We start from the raw sequence: 20,528 nt of genomic DNA, 5'->3' as shown, positions 1-20,528 counted from the left end.
TCAAGCACATGATATACCATAGTACTGTATTTTAATTCAGTCAGAAATTGGGAGTCACTTTCTCTTTTCAATGCTTCGGAAAGCGAGCCCAGTCTAATCTATAGATCACAATGCAGAGTGCTCAATATGCAGTGATTTGCATGCAATAATCATACAGCAACTTGCACAGAAAGCATAGGTCTCACCAGTTCATGCTGGTACATTAAAGTGTGCTCCTCTGTCCACATTTCTGTGCAGCCTGGATTATACTGTAGTGTTGCAGCCATGCACAAGCAAGTCACAGATGACAGGCAGTTCCCTCAGTAATCAGGAAGCAGCTTACACAGGAAGCATAAAGGGGCCCATACACCTAACGATTTTCCCGCCGATATACAGCCGTTTCGATCACAGTGATCAAAACGGCTGTGAAATCGACGCACACACCGCTGACAGAACGATCGATTTCCGTCCGAAATCTATCGTTCCTGTCGATTCCCGTCGACCCATCCGTGCGGTAGATTTTTCTCTGTCGCCGGCGGGTCGGGAGTGCGTCGTTAGCGGTGTTCAAATGCCCGACGACCGACGCAATACAGCCGGTATACATTACCTGCTCCGGCCGGCGCCAGTCCCCTGGTCTTCTTCTCCACTTCGGGCTCCAGACAGTTTCTTCTCCGCTTCGGGCTCCAGAGCTACACAGAACTTCCTGTCCCGGCAAGAAGTTTAAACAGTAGAGCGCCCCTGGACAGGAAGTTCAGTAGCCGGAGCGGAGAAGAAGACAGCAGGGACTTGCGCCGGCCGGAACAGGTAATGTATGGGGGGGGGGGGGGGGGGCGACAGCAGCTGCAGCTCCACAGATTGTGATTGGTTTCAAGCTGAGATCGATTCACAATCTGTTTGCAGTAAAGGTGGCCATACGATCCCTCTCTGATCAGATTTGATCAGTGAGGGATTTATCTGTTGGTCGAATCTGATGGCAAATCGACCAGTGTATGGCCACCTTAAGTCTCTTTGGTTGGTGCTTTTAAGGGTAATCCACGCAGGCCCAGAGTAGTGTGCAGATAGCAAGCAGGCTACAAGTGGCTGCCAGCCCACCCAGGATTATGGGTCTCCAAGTGATGTAAGACACATGCTCCCACCCACTTTCCACTATAGCCGGATACAGAATGCTGCAGGGGCCAAAAACAGGTTTACTATAAACAGAAGTACTATTATGTCTGGGTTTACTATACCAGGCGTTATTCCCATACACTTATAATGGGGCTTGGCCAAGACCTGGACATTTAGCTTACTGTACCCGAAATCTGACTATATCAGAGTTTACTATAACGAGATCATACTGTATTATGTGATCTAGAATTGCCCCTGGCAGTAAATCTGACTTAAGGTGCCCATACACTCATCAATTTTCTCATTTGATTTATCTGCTGGGAATTGATTCCTCAAAACATCAAATCAATCGTTTTTGACCAAAAATCGATTAAAAGTATTGATTGGACAGGATGAAAAATGTATTTCTATCTGGGGCGGGACTAAGGCACTGGTAAATTGAGTATACTGTGGTTTGATCGCTCGATTTTTCATTGGATTCTGAAATCTATTGGAAATTGATGTGCAGTGTGTGGTAGGAATCGATTGTTTTTTAGAAAGGGAATACAGCAAAGTCCCTGCAGGTATCCGGCACCGGTTGCTTGAGCAATTGGCCGGAATAGCACAGACCTCCCCCCTGAAATACTTACCCAGGCTCAAGCGATGTCTGGCAGTCTCCCTCTATCTCCCCGTGGGCTGGGAGCAGCTTCCCCTGTGCATGGAAGCTGGAGTGTCAGCTGACCCGCATCAGGTCATATGACACTCCGGCTTCCATACACAGATGCAGGAAGCCGCGTGGAGATAGAGGGAGACTGCTAGCCCACGCTGGAGGCTCGGTAAGTATTTAAAAGCTTGCCACAGCCCTACAAAAGAGGTTTCGGTTATCTCTCAGGCATGCCAGTTAGTTGAGACTTCCAGTTACCTGAATACTGGGGACTTTGCTATAGATTGGATTGGTGGAAATCTGTAAGTGTATGGCAAGCTTTACTGTGTACGTCGCAGGGACCCGGGACACTTTCACAGCTGTCTTACCAGCGGTAACCACTGCAGGGCTCTGTTTACTGTACAGCGGGTCAGATTTCTAGCGGTTTGTGTGACAGCAGTGGGGGGGTGATGGCGAGTCACTGTGCCTGTGTTGATGGATTGTAGAATCGCACTGTAGCACTGTTTAGACTGTTTCCCAGCCCTCCATTACCCTCACACACTCCCCACATCGCTTTTCCTGATGGTTCCCTTGGTAACTGCAGCAAGACTTCGGCTTTTGGGATGAGTCAGGTTAATGATGAGAGATTTGTTGCTGCATATGGGACAAAATAATTCTGAGATAGCTGCTCTCCTATCAGAACATCACAGCTCTGCTGCAGCACGGAGGGCCGTGAGCCCAGACGCTGGCCTGTGACACCAGGGTCACTACGCGTACAAATCACTTATTTGTGTTCACATTTGTATAGGATAGCAGCACATGGCCGAGCCTGAAGTATGTTCTATCGCAGCAATCTGTGCATCTGTTACTCTGTTCAGAATGTGTTTGTTCCTGGAACAAAAAGGTTGCAGGAGTAAAGCTGAGTACACACTTTAGATTCCCCTAGTCCATGGGTAGGGAACCTATGGCTCAGGAGCCAGATGTGACTCTTTATGGCTACATCTGGCTCACAGTTAGGGGTTGATTCACAAAGCTACACTGCTCAAGAAGCGCAGCTTAGTGTGGCAGCGAAAGTAAAGTTTTCAAAGTAGGCTAGGCACACTACTGCTGTAGCATGCACTATTAAAGAGACACTGAAGCGAAAAAAAAAATGATGATATTATGATTTGTATGTGTAGCACAGCTAAGAAATAAAACATTAAGATCAGATACATCAGTCTAATTGTTTCCAGTACAGGAAGAGTTGAGAAACTCCAGTTGTTATCTCTATGCAAACAAGCCATTAAGCTCCCCAACTAAAGGTAGCCATACACTGGTCGATTTGCCATTAGATCGACCAGCTGACAGATCCCTATCTGGTCGAATCTGATCAGAGAGGGATCGTATGGCTGCCTTTACTGCAAACAGATTGTGAATCGATTTCAGCCTGAAACCGATCACAATCTGTGGAGCCGCCGCTGCCGCCTGTCCCCCCCCCCCCCCGCGCGCATACATTACCTGACGATGGCTCCCGGGCGTCTTCTCCGCATCTTCTCCACGCTGCACCCGCTCCATCCCGGCGCTTCCTGTGTCACTCCGTGACCAGGAAGTTCAAATAGAGCGCCCTCTATTTGAACTTCCTGGTCACTCCAGTGACAGGAAGCGCCGGGATGGAGCGGGTGCAGCGCGGAGAAGATGCGGAGAAGACGCCCGGGAGCCATCGTCAGGTAATGTATACCTGATCGGATCGGCCACCGCTAGCGACGTACTCCCTACCTGCGGGCGATTGAGGGTAATTTCCCGCACGGCGCGATCGACGGACCGATCAGATTTCGGGAGGAAATCGGATTGGCGGGTGTGTTTAGCGGAAACGATTGGCAGCAGATTCGATCCCAGGATCGAATCTGCTGTCGAAACGGCCGCGAATCGGGCCAGTGTATGGCCACCTTAAGTTAGTCGTGGAGAGGGCTGTTATCTGACTTTTATTATCTCAACTGTAAGTAAACTGTTTACTTTTCCTCTGCTAGAGGAGAGGTCATTACTTCACAGACTGCTCTGAAAGACTCATTTTGAATGCTGAGTGTTGTGTAATCTGCACATATTATAGAATGATGCAATGCTAGAAAAAACACTATATACCTGAAAATAAAAGTATGAGAATATTTTCTTTGCTGCTAATCTTCTAGTAATTATTCATAGTACACAACCAATTCACTATATCATATATTTTTTTTTCGCTTCAGTGTCTCTTTAACTTACTCGTGCTCCCCCAAAATGAACAGCTGCTCCTATTGTCCCACTCTGGGCCCTGTCAAGTCCAGTGACTTTGGAGGATAAGATCCCCGCACTTTGATTGGCCCAATTGGCCCAACTTGACAGGCAGTGCAGGGATCTCGTCCTACAAATTGAATCAACCCGCAAGTCAGCTAGCTAATTGTACAAGCTGTTAGTCGGTATTTTTCCTGTTTGGCTCTCGGGAAATTGCTGTTGTTGCTGAAACCCAAGAGAAGCTGAAGACGTGTCTGACACTTCCGCTGCCCGGCGGATCAACTGTATACACATCACCATGGCAACAGGGATGTGAGCCCTCTGCTGCGCATGTGCACTGTCCCAGTTTAAAACATATGGCTCTCAAAGAATTACATTTTAAAATATGTGGCGTTTATGGCCGTCTCTGCCAAAAAGGTTCCTGACCCCTGCTCTAGTCAATGCAATTGTTCTTATAGGGCAAAAATGTAAGATCTATAGTGGTGTCCCCTGACATCATTGGCCTGCACTTCAGAGATATGACTATGAAAGGGATTAGATTGGGAGCCCCTCTGAGGGACAGTTAAGTGACAAGACAATATACTCTGTACAGATGTGTAAGATGTCGGCGCTATAGAAATACTGTACAACAAATACTACTATCCGCTGCCCAAAACAACCACACAAAAAAAAAATCATTTTAGGCAACATGCTAAAGATGTGTATTGTGGCTTTATTTCCAGTAGGATCTTATCTGATCTGGCATATGCATATCTCTCAGCATTTCCTACATGAGGTTGGGTTCTGCTAGTGACCTGCTGTATGGTAATTTATGTACAGTCCTGACCAAGAGTTTGGAGAATTGCACAAATACTGTCCAGGCTCTGGTTCCAGTTTGTTGCTTCAGTTTTTATGATGCCTCTTTTCATATACTCCAGAATGTTATAAAAAGTGATCGGATGAATTGCAAAATCCGTCTTTGCCATGAAAAAAAAATTGCCATGAAAATTTACTTTAAATTAAAAAATGTCCACTGCATTTCAGCCCTGCCACAAAAAGACCCGCTGAGATCATTTTGGTTGTCTTCTCGTTACCACAGGTGAGAATGTTGACGAGCACAAGGCTGGAGATCATTCTGTCATGTTGGTTGAGTTAAGGTGGCCACTAACAATACAATTTACTAAATGATCGTTTATTCTTTGTATGAACGATCGGAAATTGTTTGGGACCACTAATGGACAAAACACTCCTAACCAATCTGATCAAATTAATGAAATCAATCTGAAAATTGAATCAATTTAATCAGATTGGTTAGATTTTTGTCCATTTGTGGTCCCAAATAATAATTTACGATCGTTCATACAAAAAAAATTTCGTAAACGATAGTTCAGTAAATTGTATTGTTAGTGGCCACCTTTAAAATTCCAAACTGGATGATTTAATTCATTTTTCTGGAAAATGGGCAGTCATCATTGTGTAAAGGGCTTAACAGGCAAGGATATTGCTGCTACTAAGGCCACATACAGACATCAGACCATAGTCTTTGGAAACTGAAAGATCACAGACCAATCTTACCACCCTTCCTGTAGTATAAGAGCCATACTCTACACAGTCTTTTCTATGGAGCTGAACTCCACATCAGAAAAAAATCTTTGCAAGATGCTGCACACACAGATGCTGTACAGACACAAAAGATCAGTATCTGCAAAAGATCTGTTCCTGCCAAAAATCCATTCCTGCAAATTGCAATGATAGTCTATGAGATCTGCAGATCATCATACACACATGATTTAACTGACATTCATCTGCAGATCTGCAGATCTGCAAATCCATCCTGGTGGATCTGATCTGCAGATGAATGTCAGTTAAATCATGTGTGTATGATGATCTGCAGATCTCATAGACTATCATTGCAATTTGCAGGAATGGATTTTTGGCAGGAACAGATCTTTTGCAGATACTGATCTTTTGTGTCTGTACAGCATCTGTGTGTGCAGCATCTTGCCAAGATTTTTTCCTGATGTGGAGTTCAGCTCCATAGAAAAGACTGTGTAGAGTATGGCTCTTATACTACAGGAAGGGTGGTAAGATTGGTCTGTGATCTTTCATTTTCCAAAGACTATGGTCTGATGTCTGTATGTGGCCTAAGACTGCACCTAAATCAACCATTTATCGGATCATCAAGAACTTCAAGGACAGAGGTTCAATTGTTGTGAAGAAGGCTTCAGTGTGCCGAAGAACATCCAAGCAAGGACCAGGACCATCTCCTAGAGAGGATTCAGGTGGGGAATCAAGGTGCCACCAGTGCAGAGCTTGCTCAGGAATGGCAGCAGGCAGGTGTGATTGCATCTGCACACAGTGAGGCAAAGACTTTTGAAGGATGGCCTGGTGTCAAGAAGGGCAGCAAAAAAGCCACTTCTCTCCAAGAAACATCAGGAACAGGCTAATATTATGCAAAAAGCTCCTTTCCGAATGTCTGCGACATCTAGCAAAATGACTGTCCAGAGAAGAAAAGGCGAGCACTACCATCAGTCCTGTCTCATGCCAACAGATAAAGCGGAATATAACCCTGCATTTCAACTTTGCTCTAAAACATTATTTACAGCATATTATATGCAACCAGCATTTTTTTTTTTTACTAGACCAGCATTGGAAGGGTTACACACAGAGCTTTAAAGTTCCATGGAGAGAAATGCAGACGCATCCGAAGTTTAGATAGATACATTTAAGTAAACACAATGTAACAAGTGGTGAATGTTACTCACTCTCTGGCTGTCCTCCAGCTCCTGCACAGTCAGAGTGTATGTGTCACATTCCACACTTGTTACATTGTGTTTACTTAAATGTATCTATCTAAACTTCGGATGCGTCTGCATTTCTATCCACGGAACTTTAAAGCTCTGTGTGTAACCCTTCCAATGCTTTTCTAGTAAAAAAAATAAAATGCTGGTTGCATATAATATGCTGTAAATAATGTTTTAGAGCAAAGTTGAAATGCAGGGTTATATTCCATACTGAGATCATTCGTGTATGGGGCTGCTTATCCAAGGGAGTGGGCTCACTCATAGCCATGAATAAAGAATGGTACCAAAACATCCTCTGACAGAACCATCTTCCATCCATCCAACAACAGTTTGGTGAAGAACAATGCCCTTTCCAGCATGATGGAGCACCGTGCCTTTAGGCCAAAGAGATAACTAGGTGGCCTGGGGAACAAACCAACATTTTTGGTCCATGTCCAGGAAACTCACACACAGGTCATACTTACCTCCCATGTAGTCTACTCCATCTCCTTCATGTCTCCCGTGTCCCGTTTGTCCACTGTGATCAGTGGAATTCTCAGTGAGATGACATTTTGAAAATGGCAATGACCCTGTAACAGCTTTGGTGTCAGAGTGAGGAAGGGAACCATGCGTGGCCCCGAAAAAATTGTCAACTTATGGTGTATTGAACTGAAGAATTAAAATACGCTTTTTTGCTCTTTGAGAAGCCGGTGTGCTAACCAGTCCTTCTGACTGAACAATTAAACAGTAGGCAAAAAAAAAAAAAAAAAAAAGATGATTCAACTTTCCCAGCTCTATACAAAATGTTATGTAGTATATTTGAGGAAGAGTTCCTCCTTAATGCCGCTTGTTGTGATATTGTATCACGGTGTGGCCTCTGAGTCCAGCCTGTATAATAGCTCGTTAACCTGGGCTAGGATGAGCTGCAGTGCTGCTAATTACTCTGGGAAGCAACAACAGGCCGTTACCAGGTCTGCTCAATTAAGAGCCATTGTAATTAGCAGCTTGTAATAGAGCAATGTATGAATAACTGAGCAGATCTCGTTTCCCTCGCATTGACACTCTCCTCCCCCCCCCCCCCCCCCCACACACACACACACTTCTAAGCCTCCATATACTACATGTGAACTCTACAAAAATAAATTATACAGTTATTTTCCATAACATTGCTACGCTCTCTCTTTGTGTCTGGAAACCGTTTCAGAGCATTTCAGCTTTTATTTTATCCTAGACATACATGCTGTGATAAAAGCAGCTATATCTGGCAGAGAGCCGCGTATGTATGGAAGTATCGGGTCTTGTCAGCTGCACTTGTGCTACACAGCGTCATATTACACCTTTATTAAGTGATACACAACGCATCATAAAGGCCAGAGACCCTCATATATGTGTTGTATGGCATTGCCCTTGGCTAGGGTCTTGTCAGCAGCACTTGTGCTACGCAGCACCACATTACACCTTTATTAAAGTGATACACAACGCATCATGCAGGCCAGAGACCCTCATATATATGTGTTGTGTTGTATAGAATTGCCCTTGGCTAGTAAAGCATAGCTAACCCTTCTTGTAGTGATGCAATTACTGGAGAAGGGGCTGTGGGGGCAGAATGGGCCAGTCACGAAGCAGGTGATTAGGGCACGGGGATCAGCTGGGGTCTAACAAATGACTGTAGAAAGTATTGGTAATCCGGCTCCCAGGCAGTGAGTTGGGCACCTGATGCATTACTAGCAGAGGAGTCGCCGATCAGATACTACAGTATTTAATATTATTTAGAATTGATTAAGCGCTGACATCTTCCGCAGCGCTGTGCAGAGTGTATTGTCTTTTAACTCTACCTCAGAGGGGCTCACAATCTAATCCCTAGCATAGTCATATGTCTGTGTATGTATAGTGCAGTGTGTGTAATGTAGCCTAAAGCCAATTTTTAGGGGGAAGCCAATTAACTTCTCTATATGTTTTTGGAATGTGGGAAGCACCCGGAGGAAACCCACACAGACACAGGGAAAACATACAAACTCCTTGCTGGGATTCCAAATAGGAACCCAGCACTGCAAGGTAAGAGTGCTATCCACCACAACACTGTGCTTTCCCACTAGGTTCATGGTAAAATGTTCAGTCGTGCATTAAATCGTGAAGCACACTTCTGGCGCATGCACGAGATCACGCAGACCTCTGGATACATCACTCCTCACACAATTTCTGTTGATGGACTGCGGTGTGCTGTTCAGTCGATTGATTCGTTTGAAGTCTCTTTGGCTGAATTATTGAACACTACAACATCCACCGAGCAGGGGAACCCTAACCTGTTGAGGTTCTAAGCCGTAAATGCTACATTCTAAAAAGTGCTCCTGTAAGTTCTTGGACATAGTATCCTCATCCTTTATTAAAAACAACCGCAGAGGTGATCCTGCACACTGCCGCCAGTACCCGCTTGGTGCATGTGAACTTATGAGGTCACAGAGCCAATCAGATCACTTTTGGAATGAAGGATTGCTGCTATTGCCGACAGCAGCAATCATCCAGTAAAAGTTTGTAAAGTATTTACACTGCAGCACTTGAAGTGCTCTTTACTTACCAAGTAGAAATGGCGAAGTGACTATATCCAGCAGAGCAGGGCCGGTTTAAGCAACAATGGGGCCCCAGGGCAAAATAAACCTGGGGGGCCCCCCCCAACATATACCCCGGAACCGAAATCGGCATTAGGGGACCTTTTTTGCAGCTGGTATAGTCAGGGTGTGAAGTCCCAATCGGTCAGAGCTCCACATTCTGGCTATTCCAGCCTGCATGGGTGACAAGGGGTTAAAAAGTTTCAGGAGGGGGGACCCCACATAATTTAAAAAAAAAAAAAAATTCCCACACTCTAAACATAAAAAAAATTTGGGAAAATAGGAAAAAATGCCAGGGATCTTCATACAGCCATATTGCGGCTGTATAGCGATCCCTGGCCAGAGCGCTGCGGCTGCGTATAGACCCCCTGGAAACCCCGTCAGGAAATTTATTGCGCTTTCGTTTGATGCATGTAAAATTAAACTACCGTTAGGTTTGCTACTAAAAGTGACATTTACCGCATTTAAAACGATACTTTTTTCCTTCTAAACTTTAAAATCGATGTTCTCAAAAACTATAAGGTCTTTTTGAAAAATAGTTTTTTCCTCTTATTCCTAATGATCTCCTTAACATATCCTGCAAATTTAGGGTTTCTAGCATTTAAGGTGGATTTGTTATTAACCATTAAAGTCGGCAGGTTTTTAAATGTGTTTTTTTTTTCCTTTGAAACTTTAAAATCGATTTTCTCAAAAACTATAAGGCCGATTTGAATTTTTTTTTCCTCTTGTAACCACTGGGGGCCCCTACAAGCCCTGGGGCCCTGGGGCAGCTGCCTCCTTTGCCTTAATGGTAGCGCCGGCCCTGCAGCAGAGGGGACATGCGCTATGCTGCAGACTTCTAATTAACCATGACTTGTGGCTCTGCTTAGCTTTACTTACTGAACAACATGCAGTAGCTGAAGACTCAGCTTGAAGAGTAATTGTATATCCAGTCACCACCAGGCTAACTGGACACCCACAAAAATAACGAATGCGCAAGGCTGCTTTCACACTAGTGCCTTGCTTTGGACTACATAATTGCATTGCGTTATTGTCAGGGTACTGTTCTCTTTGGAGCATCAACAGTGTGGTGCAACGGATCAGTTGGCATTAATGCAACACAGGAAGTGCAGTACCATGTAATGCACACGTTAAAGAGGTACTCAAGTGAAAATAATGTAATAAAAAAGTGCTTTATTTTTACAATTATGTATAAATGATTTAGTCAGTGTTTGCTCATTGTAAAATCTTTCCCCTCCCTGATTTACAGTCAGACATTTATCACATGGTGACATCTTTACTGCTGGCAGGTGATGTCACTGGAAGGAGATGCTGCTTACATGTTTGGCAGGTGGAAACCGCTGTTATTTCCCACAATGCAACAAGGCTCCCACAGCAAGAAGTCTGGACCCTAGTGCTGTGAGGCACTGACATCACACTGTGGGAGGGGTTTCACCACAAAATCGGCCATACAGAGCCCCTGTTTGAGAAAAGGAATAGATTTCTAGTGGGAACGGTGATATCAGCTACTGTTTAAGATTAAGTTCAATTCTTGGTTATGGTTTCTCTTTAACAGCTGGCAGTGAAGCATACTTTTTATGTAAAGTATGCATCACACCGGGATGTGACAATTTTGTGTAGCGGTTTTCCAGGCAACAAAACAACTCCCCAGTTTAAAAGTAGCCACATTTGCTGCTCTGGCTTACCCACACGTTAGTAGCTAGAAAGTGTCTCCAGCAGCTGCTCTTAGGATTGTTTCTGCGTGGGGCATCCGGATCCACTATCATCACCACATAGAGCTGGTCCTGTAAAGCAAGAAAACAGCACGTTTCAGCGGTATGCATTTAACAGAGCAGTAAGACAGCCAGTTTCTTAGGACAACTCAGGTAGAAGGGATATGGATGATGCCAATTGCCTGGCTGCCCTACTAATCCTTTGCCTCTGATACTTTCACAAATAGACCCTGACAGGGGTGCCTCTAGCCATTTTGTCACTCCAGGTGAGAAAATCTGTGCCCCCCCCCCCCCCCCCGAAAATAATCGTAATGCTGCGTTTCAGCAGAAAATAATCCTAATGCGGCAACGTTTCACCAGAAAATATTCGTATTGCAGGGGCGTTTCACCAGAAAATAAACCTAATGCGGCAATGTTTCACCAGAAAATCATCATAATGCGGCAGTGTTTCACCAGCAATTATACTTATTGTGGCAGCGTTTCACCAGAAAAATACACAAAGGTTGCAGCGTTTTACCAGAAAATACACAATGCGGGCAGTGTTTCACCAGAAAATACACATAAAGGCTGCAGCGTTTCACCAGAAAATACACAATGCGGGCAGTGTTTCACCAGAAAATACACATAGGCAGGGCTCCACTTTCATGAGGCACAAAGGGGGACAGAAGGAGGCTCAGGGGCACTGAATAAAGCACACAGGGTAACATAGGGAGGCACAGGGGGACAGAAGGAGGCCCAAGGGTTAGAAGAAGTCACAAAGGAGGACAGAAGGAGGCACAAGAGAACAGAAGGAGGCACACAGGGGAACACAAGGAGGCACAATTGGCAATAAAAGGAGGCACAATGGGGGCAGAATGAGACACAAAGGAGGACAGAAGGAGGCACTGGAGGACAGAAGGGGGTACACAGAGGGGCAGCGGGTGGTACAGGGGGACAGAAGAAGGCATGAGGGCCAGAAGGAGGCACAAAAAAGGACAGAAGGAGGCACAGGGGACTGAAGGAGGCACAAAGTGGGGCAGAAGGAGGCACAAAGGGGGGGGAGAAGGAGGCACAATGGGGGACAGATTGAGGCACAAAAGGAGGCACAGGAGGAAATAAGGAGGCAGAAAGAGGCAAGATGGGGGACAGAAAAAAGCACAAAGGGAGGCACAGGGAGACAGTAGGAGGCACAAAGGGGAACAGAATGAGGCACAAAAGTGTGACAGAAAAAGGCAGAGGGGGATGTAAGGAGACACAGGGAGGCAGAGGGGGCCAGACAAAGCCACAGGGGGGGGGGGCAGAAGAAGGCACAGGGGGACAGAGGAAGGCGCAGTGGGCAGCGGTAGCACATGGGGACTGAAGAGGCACATGGAGACAGAAGGAGGCACATAAGGACAGAAGGAGGCAGAGTGGGACTGAAGGAGGAACAGGGGGCAGAGGTAGCACAGGGGGACAAAGAAAGGTACAAGGAGACATAAGGAGGGACGGGAAGTGGCAGAGGTGGCACAAGGGGACTAAAGGAGGCACATGAAGACAGAAGGAGACACAAAGGGAGACAGGAGGCAAAAAGGGAGACAGAAGGACAAACTGGCTCAGACATGACACAAAAGGGACAGAAGGAGGCACAAAGGGGGGGGGGGGGGAAGATGTACAAGGCACAGAAGGACACAGTGACAGCTCCCTGCAACTTACGCTAAGCAGATGCAGCATAAGCAAGTAATAGAACACCCATGGGGGTGGGGCTTAGTCAGGGGGCGAGGCTTCATACAGTGGGCATGACTTAATCCAGCAGCATGGTGCCCCCAGAACAAATGGCACTCTAGGCAATGGCCTGTACTGCCTATGCCTAGAGGCTCCCCTGGACCCTGAACAAGCATGCAGATCAGATGTTTGAAAGAAGTGTGATTGCATTTGCCGCATGCATTTTTCAGGTGTGTGTGATTCAGACACTACCAATGCGCGAAAGATCAGCAGGGCAGCCAGGCAACTGGTATTAATTAAAAGGAAATAAATATGGCAGCCTCCATATCTCTATCAGGTAACTTGTCCTTTAAAGAATATGTGTATTTTGGACCATTCATTGGACCCACAAGTCTCAGAATATGCCCTTGTATGTGGATTTGTCATTTCAAGATAAATAATAATATTCGGCTTTCCATTTTCTTTTTTGCTGAAAAATGAATCTAATAAAACTAGGAGAAGCAATGTGTGCATAGAGCCTTAGAACATGCGTGCTCACACGCCAGCTCACCATCACTTTGTGCCAGCTGGATGGCCAAACTGGTCTCCTTAGTGGTTTCCTGGAGACCAGGGTTGGAATCTCAGCTCTTCCTGTTCAGTAAGCCAGCACCTATTCAGTGAGGAGACCTCGGGCGAGACTCCCTAACACTGCTACTGCCTACAGAGCGCGTCCTAGTGACTGCAGCTCTGGTGCTGTGAGTCCGCCAGGAGAAAAGCGAGATATAAGTGGTCTGTGTCTTGTCTGTTATACAGACCCTACAAAGATGGTAAACATGGTCTGTATCTCCAGCTCGCCACATGTTAGCTTGTCACCAGCAGCTACGGATAGCCATGGAGCAAAGAACTCCAGAATACAGAAATATTTAAAGAGATTATAGTATGCTTAAAGTGAACATTGAACAAAAAATAGATACTTAAGGTTGCAGTCAATTTTGATTTTACCACCTGCATTTAGTATGAGGGACTACAGATTTTGAATACAATGAACAGTCAGTGTAGGTATGCTCTCACACTACACGGAAGTGGTAAAATTGGACAATCAAAATTGGATGTATGTCCCAGGCCTAATGACTGGGTGGCCCATCAAGCCATTTCTGGTGGCCCCCAAAGCTTTCTATGGTTGATAATTCCATGCGACCCGTAGGCCATAGCTGTAATGCCACATGCAGGGGCCAGCAGCAGTAGCAGCCACTGATTAGCAGCTGCCACTATGTCAGTAGCAGTAACAGCCACTGATTAGCAGCAGTAATAGCCACTGATTAGCAGCCGCCACTATGCCAGCAGCAGTAACAGCCACTGATTAGCAGCAGTAATAGCCACTGATTAGCAGCCGCCACTATGCCAGCAGCAGTAACAGCCACTGATTAGCAGCAGTAACAGCCACTGATTAGCAGCCGCCACTATGCCAGCAGCAGTAACAGCCACTGATTAGCAGCCGCCACTATGCCAGCAGCAGTAACAGCCACTGATTAGCAGCAGTAACAGCCACTGATTAGCAGCCGCCACTATGCCAGCAGCAGTAACAGCCACTGATTAGCAGCCGCCACTATGCCAGCAGCAGTAACAGCCACTGATTAGCAGCAGTAACAGCCACTGATTAGCAGCCGCCACTGTGCTAGCAGCGGTAACAGACACTGATTAGCAGTTGCCACTGATTAGCAGCCGACACTATGCCAGCAGCAGTAACATGCACTGATTAGCATCCGACACTATGCCAGCAGCAGTAACATGCACTGATTAGCATCCGACACTGCCAGCAGCAGTAACATGCACTAATTAGCATCCGACACTGCCAGCAGCAGTAACATGCACTGATTAGCATCCGACACTGCCAGCAGCAGTAACATGCACTGATTAGCAGCCGCCACTGCCAGCAGCAGTAACAGCCACCGATTAGCAGCTGCCACTGTGCCACCAGCAGTAACATGCACTGATTAGCAGTTGCCACTGATTAGCAGCCGACACTATGCCAGCAGCAGTAACATGCACTGATTAGCAGCCGCCACTGCCAGCAGCAGTAACAGCCACCGATTAGCAGCTGTCACTGTGATAACTGCACACAATATATGTGTTATTTTACTGTGGTAATGTTTCATTTGACAAAATGTCACAGGCATAGTGGACCTAACAACAGTCAACAAAAATTGTGTTTTATTTTGCTAATCCAGCCCCCTAATACTCAAGAACGTCAGTATAACCCTTAGCCTAAAAAGTGTGGACACCCCAGCTCTGATAATATTGTACTTGAGCTTGTTTAATATATTTCTTGTGACCTCTCTCTGGGTGTACGAGCGCATCCAGACTGGGCATGCCGAGTAGATCAAAGCCTCTCATGCACAGCTCTTTTTCTGCATGCATGAGCCCTTCATTCCATTGACCTTACTCGCACATGCCCAGTACAATTGCCTCGTACACAGACTGCAGTGTTGCCACAAAAAGGAGAGAATTATGCTTGAAGAGGATCTGGAAAGCCTCTGGACCTTTCAGAGTACCAGGCAGAGTCTTCCCATTATTAAAAAATGATACAGCGCTCACCACCCTTAAGATTATCAAGTTCAGATTCGCTGCGTGCTGCTAATGGGTAAAAAGTCACTTTAAAAGTCCTTTCTCCAAAAAAATTCACAAAATGCAGCTGGGCGTCTCTTGTTGATCCTTGTTAGTAATAGACCCTGGAAAGGTAGTACAAAAGACCATAGCGGGTAACTTCTAGGCACAGTACACCCTTGTGCAAACTCCACACACTGTGCTCAGGTTACTACCACCACATGCGGGACGGGGACAACTCCCCCCTTTAATTCTCTGCTCACCAGATAGCGTATCACCATCCAGAGTCTAAAGACAAAACACAGAGGTACTCCTCATAGCGTAATACTGTTTTTTAATATGGCTCAACGGCCCCAAATAAAATCAGCGTACCATATAAAAGGTTAAAATCAGCATGTCTCACATATCCATAGTCGGCGATCAGACCTTTCCGCCTCCACGCCTGTGTTCCGTTTGTGTGTGTGTAGTCTGCCTGGTAGCGTGTGTCTCGGCTCCGCCCTACGCGTTTCGTCACAATGGGCGCGACTCATCAGGGGCTTTGACACGCACGCTTCGCTACCAACTTTAGTATCCGAGTGCCTGCCTTGGTCGCCACCCACCTCTTTGCTCCTCCCGACTAGGGTGTCTATCGCTGGATCACAGAGAGTGGTGGGGGCAAAGTCCAGACCTGCACAATAGATTGAACTCCCTTCCTGACAGCGGACTTCCTCCCTATGCTTGTCTCCTCTAATTCCTCCGGGCTGAAACCTTGTCATGGCCCATCTAGTCCTCATGCAAAACACCAAACATAATGATAACTGCATAGGGCTCAACACAGGATGGCAATGAAGCCATTCTAAATACATACTTATAAAACAAGAGATAATCAATATTATGCCCTTCATGCATACATATATACATGACCATAATATAGTTTCTACACCCCATCTCATTTTGCATTAAAGATCAGAACTATCATATTAACCCCTCCCATCCAGGTACATTGCAAAGAAATGAACAGCGCTACTTAAAAACAGATGAGTGCTTACCTGCAAAAAAGTGCACACCCCACTCATGGGATTCAAATACACAATGAGCATACACATGACCTGTCTACCACTTGGAGGATGTTAGTTTCCACTAACAATTTGCAATTTGTTAGGTACTCGTCCCTCCCACTGTCGAAGAAGTCTTTCCTCCATGGGAGGGGACCTAACACTAACTAAATTCTACCTAAATTCTGGTGATGCGCTGATCCCACTTTTTTTGCGCAATTCTCAATTTTACTGGTAGCGCGCCCAGGCTATGCATATGCATAGGTAGAATTTAGTTAGTGTTAGGTCCCCTCCCATGGAGGAAAGACTTCTTCGACAGTGGGAGGGACGAGTACCTAACAAATTGCAAATTGTTAGTGAAACTAACATCCTCCAAGTGGTAGACAGGTCATGTGTATGCTCATTGTGTATTTGAATCCCATGAGTGGGGTGTGCACTTTTTTGCAGGTAAGCACTCATCTGTTTTTAAGTAGCGCTGTTCATTTCTTTGCTATGTTTGATTTAATTCTGGTCAGCTGCTCCCACTTGATAGTTTTTCTTTGGTGTATATGCAGAGCCTCTGTTTGGGTTCAAGGTGCGTTTTGTAGTTCCTGGGGGGGCTCAGCGCATCTCTGAGCTGAGGCCATCCAGAGGCGGCCTGGTGATGCGCTGATCCCACTTTTTCTGCGCAATTCTTAAATTTAAATTTACTGGTAGCGCGCCCAGGCTATGCATATGCATAGGTAGGTTTTAGTTAGTGTTAGGTCCCCTCCCATGGAGGAAAGACTTCTACGACAGTGGGAGGGACAAGTACCTAACAAATTGCAAATTGTTAGTGAAACTAACATCCTCCAAGTGGTAGACAGGTCATGTGTGTGCTCATTGTGTATTTGAATCCCATGAGTGGGGTGTGCACTTTTTTGCAGGTAAGCACTCATCTGTTTTTAAGTAGCGCTGTTCATTTCTTTGCTATGTTTGATTTAATTCTGGTCAGCTGCTCCCACTTGATAGTTTTTCTTTGGTGTATATGCAGAGCCTCTGTTTGGGTTCAAGGTGCGTTTTGTAGTTCCTGGGGGGGCTCAGCGCATCTCTGAGCTGAGGCCATCCAGAGGCGGCCTGGTGATGCGCTGATCCCACTTTTTCTGCGCAATTCTTAAATTTAAATTTACTGGTAGCGCGCCCAGGCTATGCATATGCATAGGTAGGTTTTAGTTAGTGTTAGGTCCCCTCCCATGGAGGAAAGACTTCTACGACAGTGGGAGGGACAAGTACCTAACAAATTGCAAATTGTTAGTGAAACTAACATCCTCCAAGTGGTAGACAGGTCATGTGTGTGCTCATTGTGTATTTGAATCCCATGAGTGGGGTGTGCACTTTTTTGCAGGTAAGCACTCATCTGTTTTTAAGTAGCGCTGTTCATTTCTTTGCTATGTTTGATTTAATTCTGGTCAGCTGCTCCCACTTGATAGTTTTTCTTTGGTGTATATGCAGAGCCTCTGTTTGGGTTCAAGGTGCGTTTTGTAGTTCCTGGGGGGGCTCAGCGCATCTCTGAGCTGAGGCCATCCAGAGGCGGCCTGGTGATGCGCTGATCCCACTTTTTCTGCGCAATTCTTAAATTTAAATTTACTGGTAGCGCGCCCAGGCTATGCATATGCATAGGTAGGTTTTAGTTAGTGTTAGGTCCCCTCCCATGGAGGAAAGACTTTTACGACAGTGGGAGGGACAAGTACCTAACAAATTGCAAATTGTTAGTGAAACTAACATCCTCCAAGTGGTAGACAGGTCATGTGTGTGCTCATTGTGTATTTGAATCCCATGAGTGGGGTGTGCACTTTTTTGCAGGTAAGCACTCATCTGTTTTTAAGTAGCGCTGTTCATTTCTTTGCTATGTTTGATTTAATTCTGGTCAGCTGCTCCCACTTGATAGTTTTTCTTTGGTGTATATGCAGAGCCTCTGTTTGGGTTCAAGGTGCGTTTTGTAGTTCCTGGGGGGGCTCAGCGCATCTCTGAGCTGAGGCCATCCAGAGGCGGCCTGGTGATGCGCTGATCCCACTTTTTCTGCGCAATTCTTAAATTTAAATTTACTGGTAGCGCGCCCAGGCTATGCATATGCATAGGTAGGTTTTAGTTAGTGTTAGGTCCCCTCCCATGGAGGAAAGACTTCTACGACAGTGGGAGGGACAAGTACCTAACAAATTGCAAATTGTTAGTGAAACTAACATCCTCCAAGTGGTAGACAGGTCATGTGTGTGCTCATTGTGTATTTGAATCCCATGAGTGGGGTGTGCACTTTTTTGCAGGTAAGCACTCATCTGTTTTTAAGTAGCGCTGTTCATTTCTTTGCTATGTTTGATTTAATTCTGGTCAGCTGCTCCCACTTGATAGTTTTTCTTTGGTGTATATGCAGAGCCTCTGTTTGGGTTCAAGGTGCGTTTTGTAGTTCCTGGGGGGGCTCAGCGCATCTCTGAGCTGAGGCCATCCAGAGGCGGCCTGGTGATGCGCTGATCCCACTTTTTCTGCGCCATCCAGGTACATTATTCCCAGTCCACTCCTTAGTATTATATGTCAATAATTTCTAACATTAGAAAAGAACTCCGACCCCCCCTCCCCCTCGGTACTTAATCATTGGCCAAAAAACAATTGACATCAATCTCAATATTCAAGCCATGGGGGGTTAGGCTCCCCAACTTATGAATCCATAAGGTTTCCAGTTTAGATAGTTCCCGCAACCAGTTGCAACCCCTCCACTTTGGGACAAGTTTCTCTAAAACACAAAATTTCAAGTGGTTAGGATTAGATGCATGGAACTTTTTAAAATGGGCCGAGACACTATGGTCCTCATGACCCTTTTTAATTTTATAAATATGTTCCCCTATGCGGGTTTTTAAATCCCTGGTGGTCCGGCCAACATATTGGTGGCCGCATGTGCACCATAACATGTACACCACATATTTAGATGAATAGGTCAAAAAAGTTTTAATATCGAAACTCTTATGGTTTGAAAAAGAGGTAACAGATCCCTCCTCTGAGATAACTTACATCCCTGGCAGTTCCCGCATGGGTAGAACCCCGGTTGTTGCCAAACATGGGGTACCCTCCTGGCTGGTGGATCTACACAACTAGGGACCAGACTATCTCGCAGGTTAGGTGCCCTACGGTAAATGAAGGAGGTTTTTTTTGGTAATGCTCTACCCAGTACTGGGTCACTTGTAAGAATTGGCCAGTGTTTCCTAAATATTTTTTCAACTTTTCTGTACTGCAGACTGTAATTACTAATAAAGGATACATCCCTACCTGTCATTTGTTCTCTTCGGTTGCCATTTACCAGATTAGTTCTATCCATATTTTTTACTTGCGCCATAGTTGTATTCAAGGAAGCCTCAGAGTAACCCTTTTTTAAAAAGCGGTCCCTGAGTATTCCTGCCTGATCTTCATAGTCCTGTATCTTAGCACAGTTTCTCCACACTCTCATCATCTGACCCTAATGGCCCATACTCACGGGCTGCAAAAGTGGCCTGTCGCCAGCACACGTGAGCGTGTGCGCGACAGGCCGGCGACAGCTCATCGTTAGGTCCCTTTGCATACACACGGCGGAGGGACCTGGCAACTAATGCGGCAGAAGCTGTCGCTGTTGTTCCTCCCCCCGCCGGAAGTTGATGGTATTCCCTGGGTGTTGCTGTCGCTAGTCCGCATACTCACGCGGACTAGCGACATTTGCGGCGGAGATGCAGTGGCAACTGTCGCCGGGCGATTGACCGCGCCACTCGCCTGGCGACGGTTCGGGGTGCGCGCCCGTGCAACGGCTCATACTCACGGGCGACCTGTCGCCGCAACGCGCGCGCCGCGTGTTGCGGCGACATTTGTAGCCCGTGAGTATGGGCCATTAGGGACACCCCTTATCCATTGCGGATGATGGCGGCTATCCACTGGTATAAACCCATTTCTGTCAGTGTGCTTAAAGAAACATTTAGTTTTGATCTCCCCATTCTCCAAAAAGATATTTAAATCCAAAAAGTGAATATTCATAGTATCACATTCCAAAGTTAACTGAATGTTTGGCCAGATGTTATTGGCCTGTTCAATAAACACTTGCAATTCCTCCCTGGTTCCTCTCCACATAAACAGGAGGTCGTCTATGTAACAACCCCACATAATGATGTTGGGGGCGCCCCTCGAGATGGCCAGCTCTTCCCATCTACCCATATATAGGTTTGCGA

The 20,528-nt window shown here is 45.9% G+C and overlaps 1 protein-coding gene across 1 annotated transcript in view; it reads right to left on the bottom strand.

The window, feature by feature from the left end:
• PEBP4 (phosphatidylethanolamine binding protein 4) overlaps positions 1-20,528 on the bottom strand; it is a 101,926-nt gene that overhangs the window by 23,056 nt on the left and 58,342 nt on the right. Inside the window, exon 4 of the mRNA XM_068274669.1 lies at positions 11,009-11,107. Within this exon, the coding sequence (XP_068130770.1) occupies positions 11,009-11,107 (99 nt within the window). The remainder of the gene's footprint in view (positions 1-11,008; positions 11,108-20,528) is intronic.

The sequence above is a fragment of the Hyperolius riggenbachi genome, chromosome 3, assembly GCF_040937935.1.
Source record: "Hyperolius riggenbachi isolate aHypRig1 chromosome 3, aHypRig1.pri, whole genome shotgun sequence".
NCBI lineage: Eukaryota > Metazoa > Chordata > Amphibia > Anura > Hyperoliidae > Hyperolius > Hyperolius riggenbachi.
The sequence above is the reverse complement of the archived record's forward strand: the minus strand, read 5'-3'. Positions and strand labels throughout refer to the sequence as shown.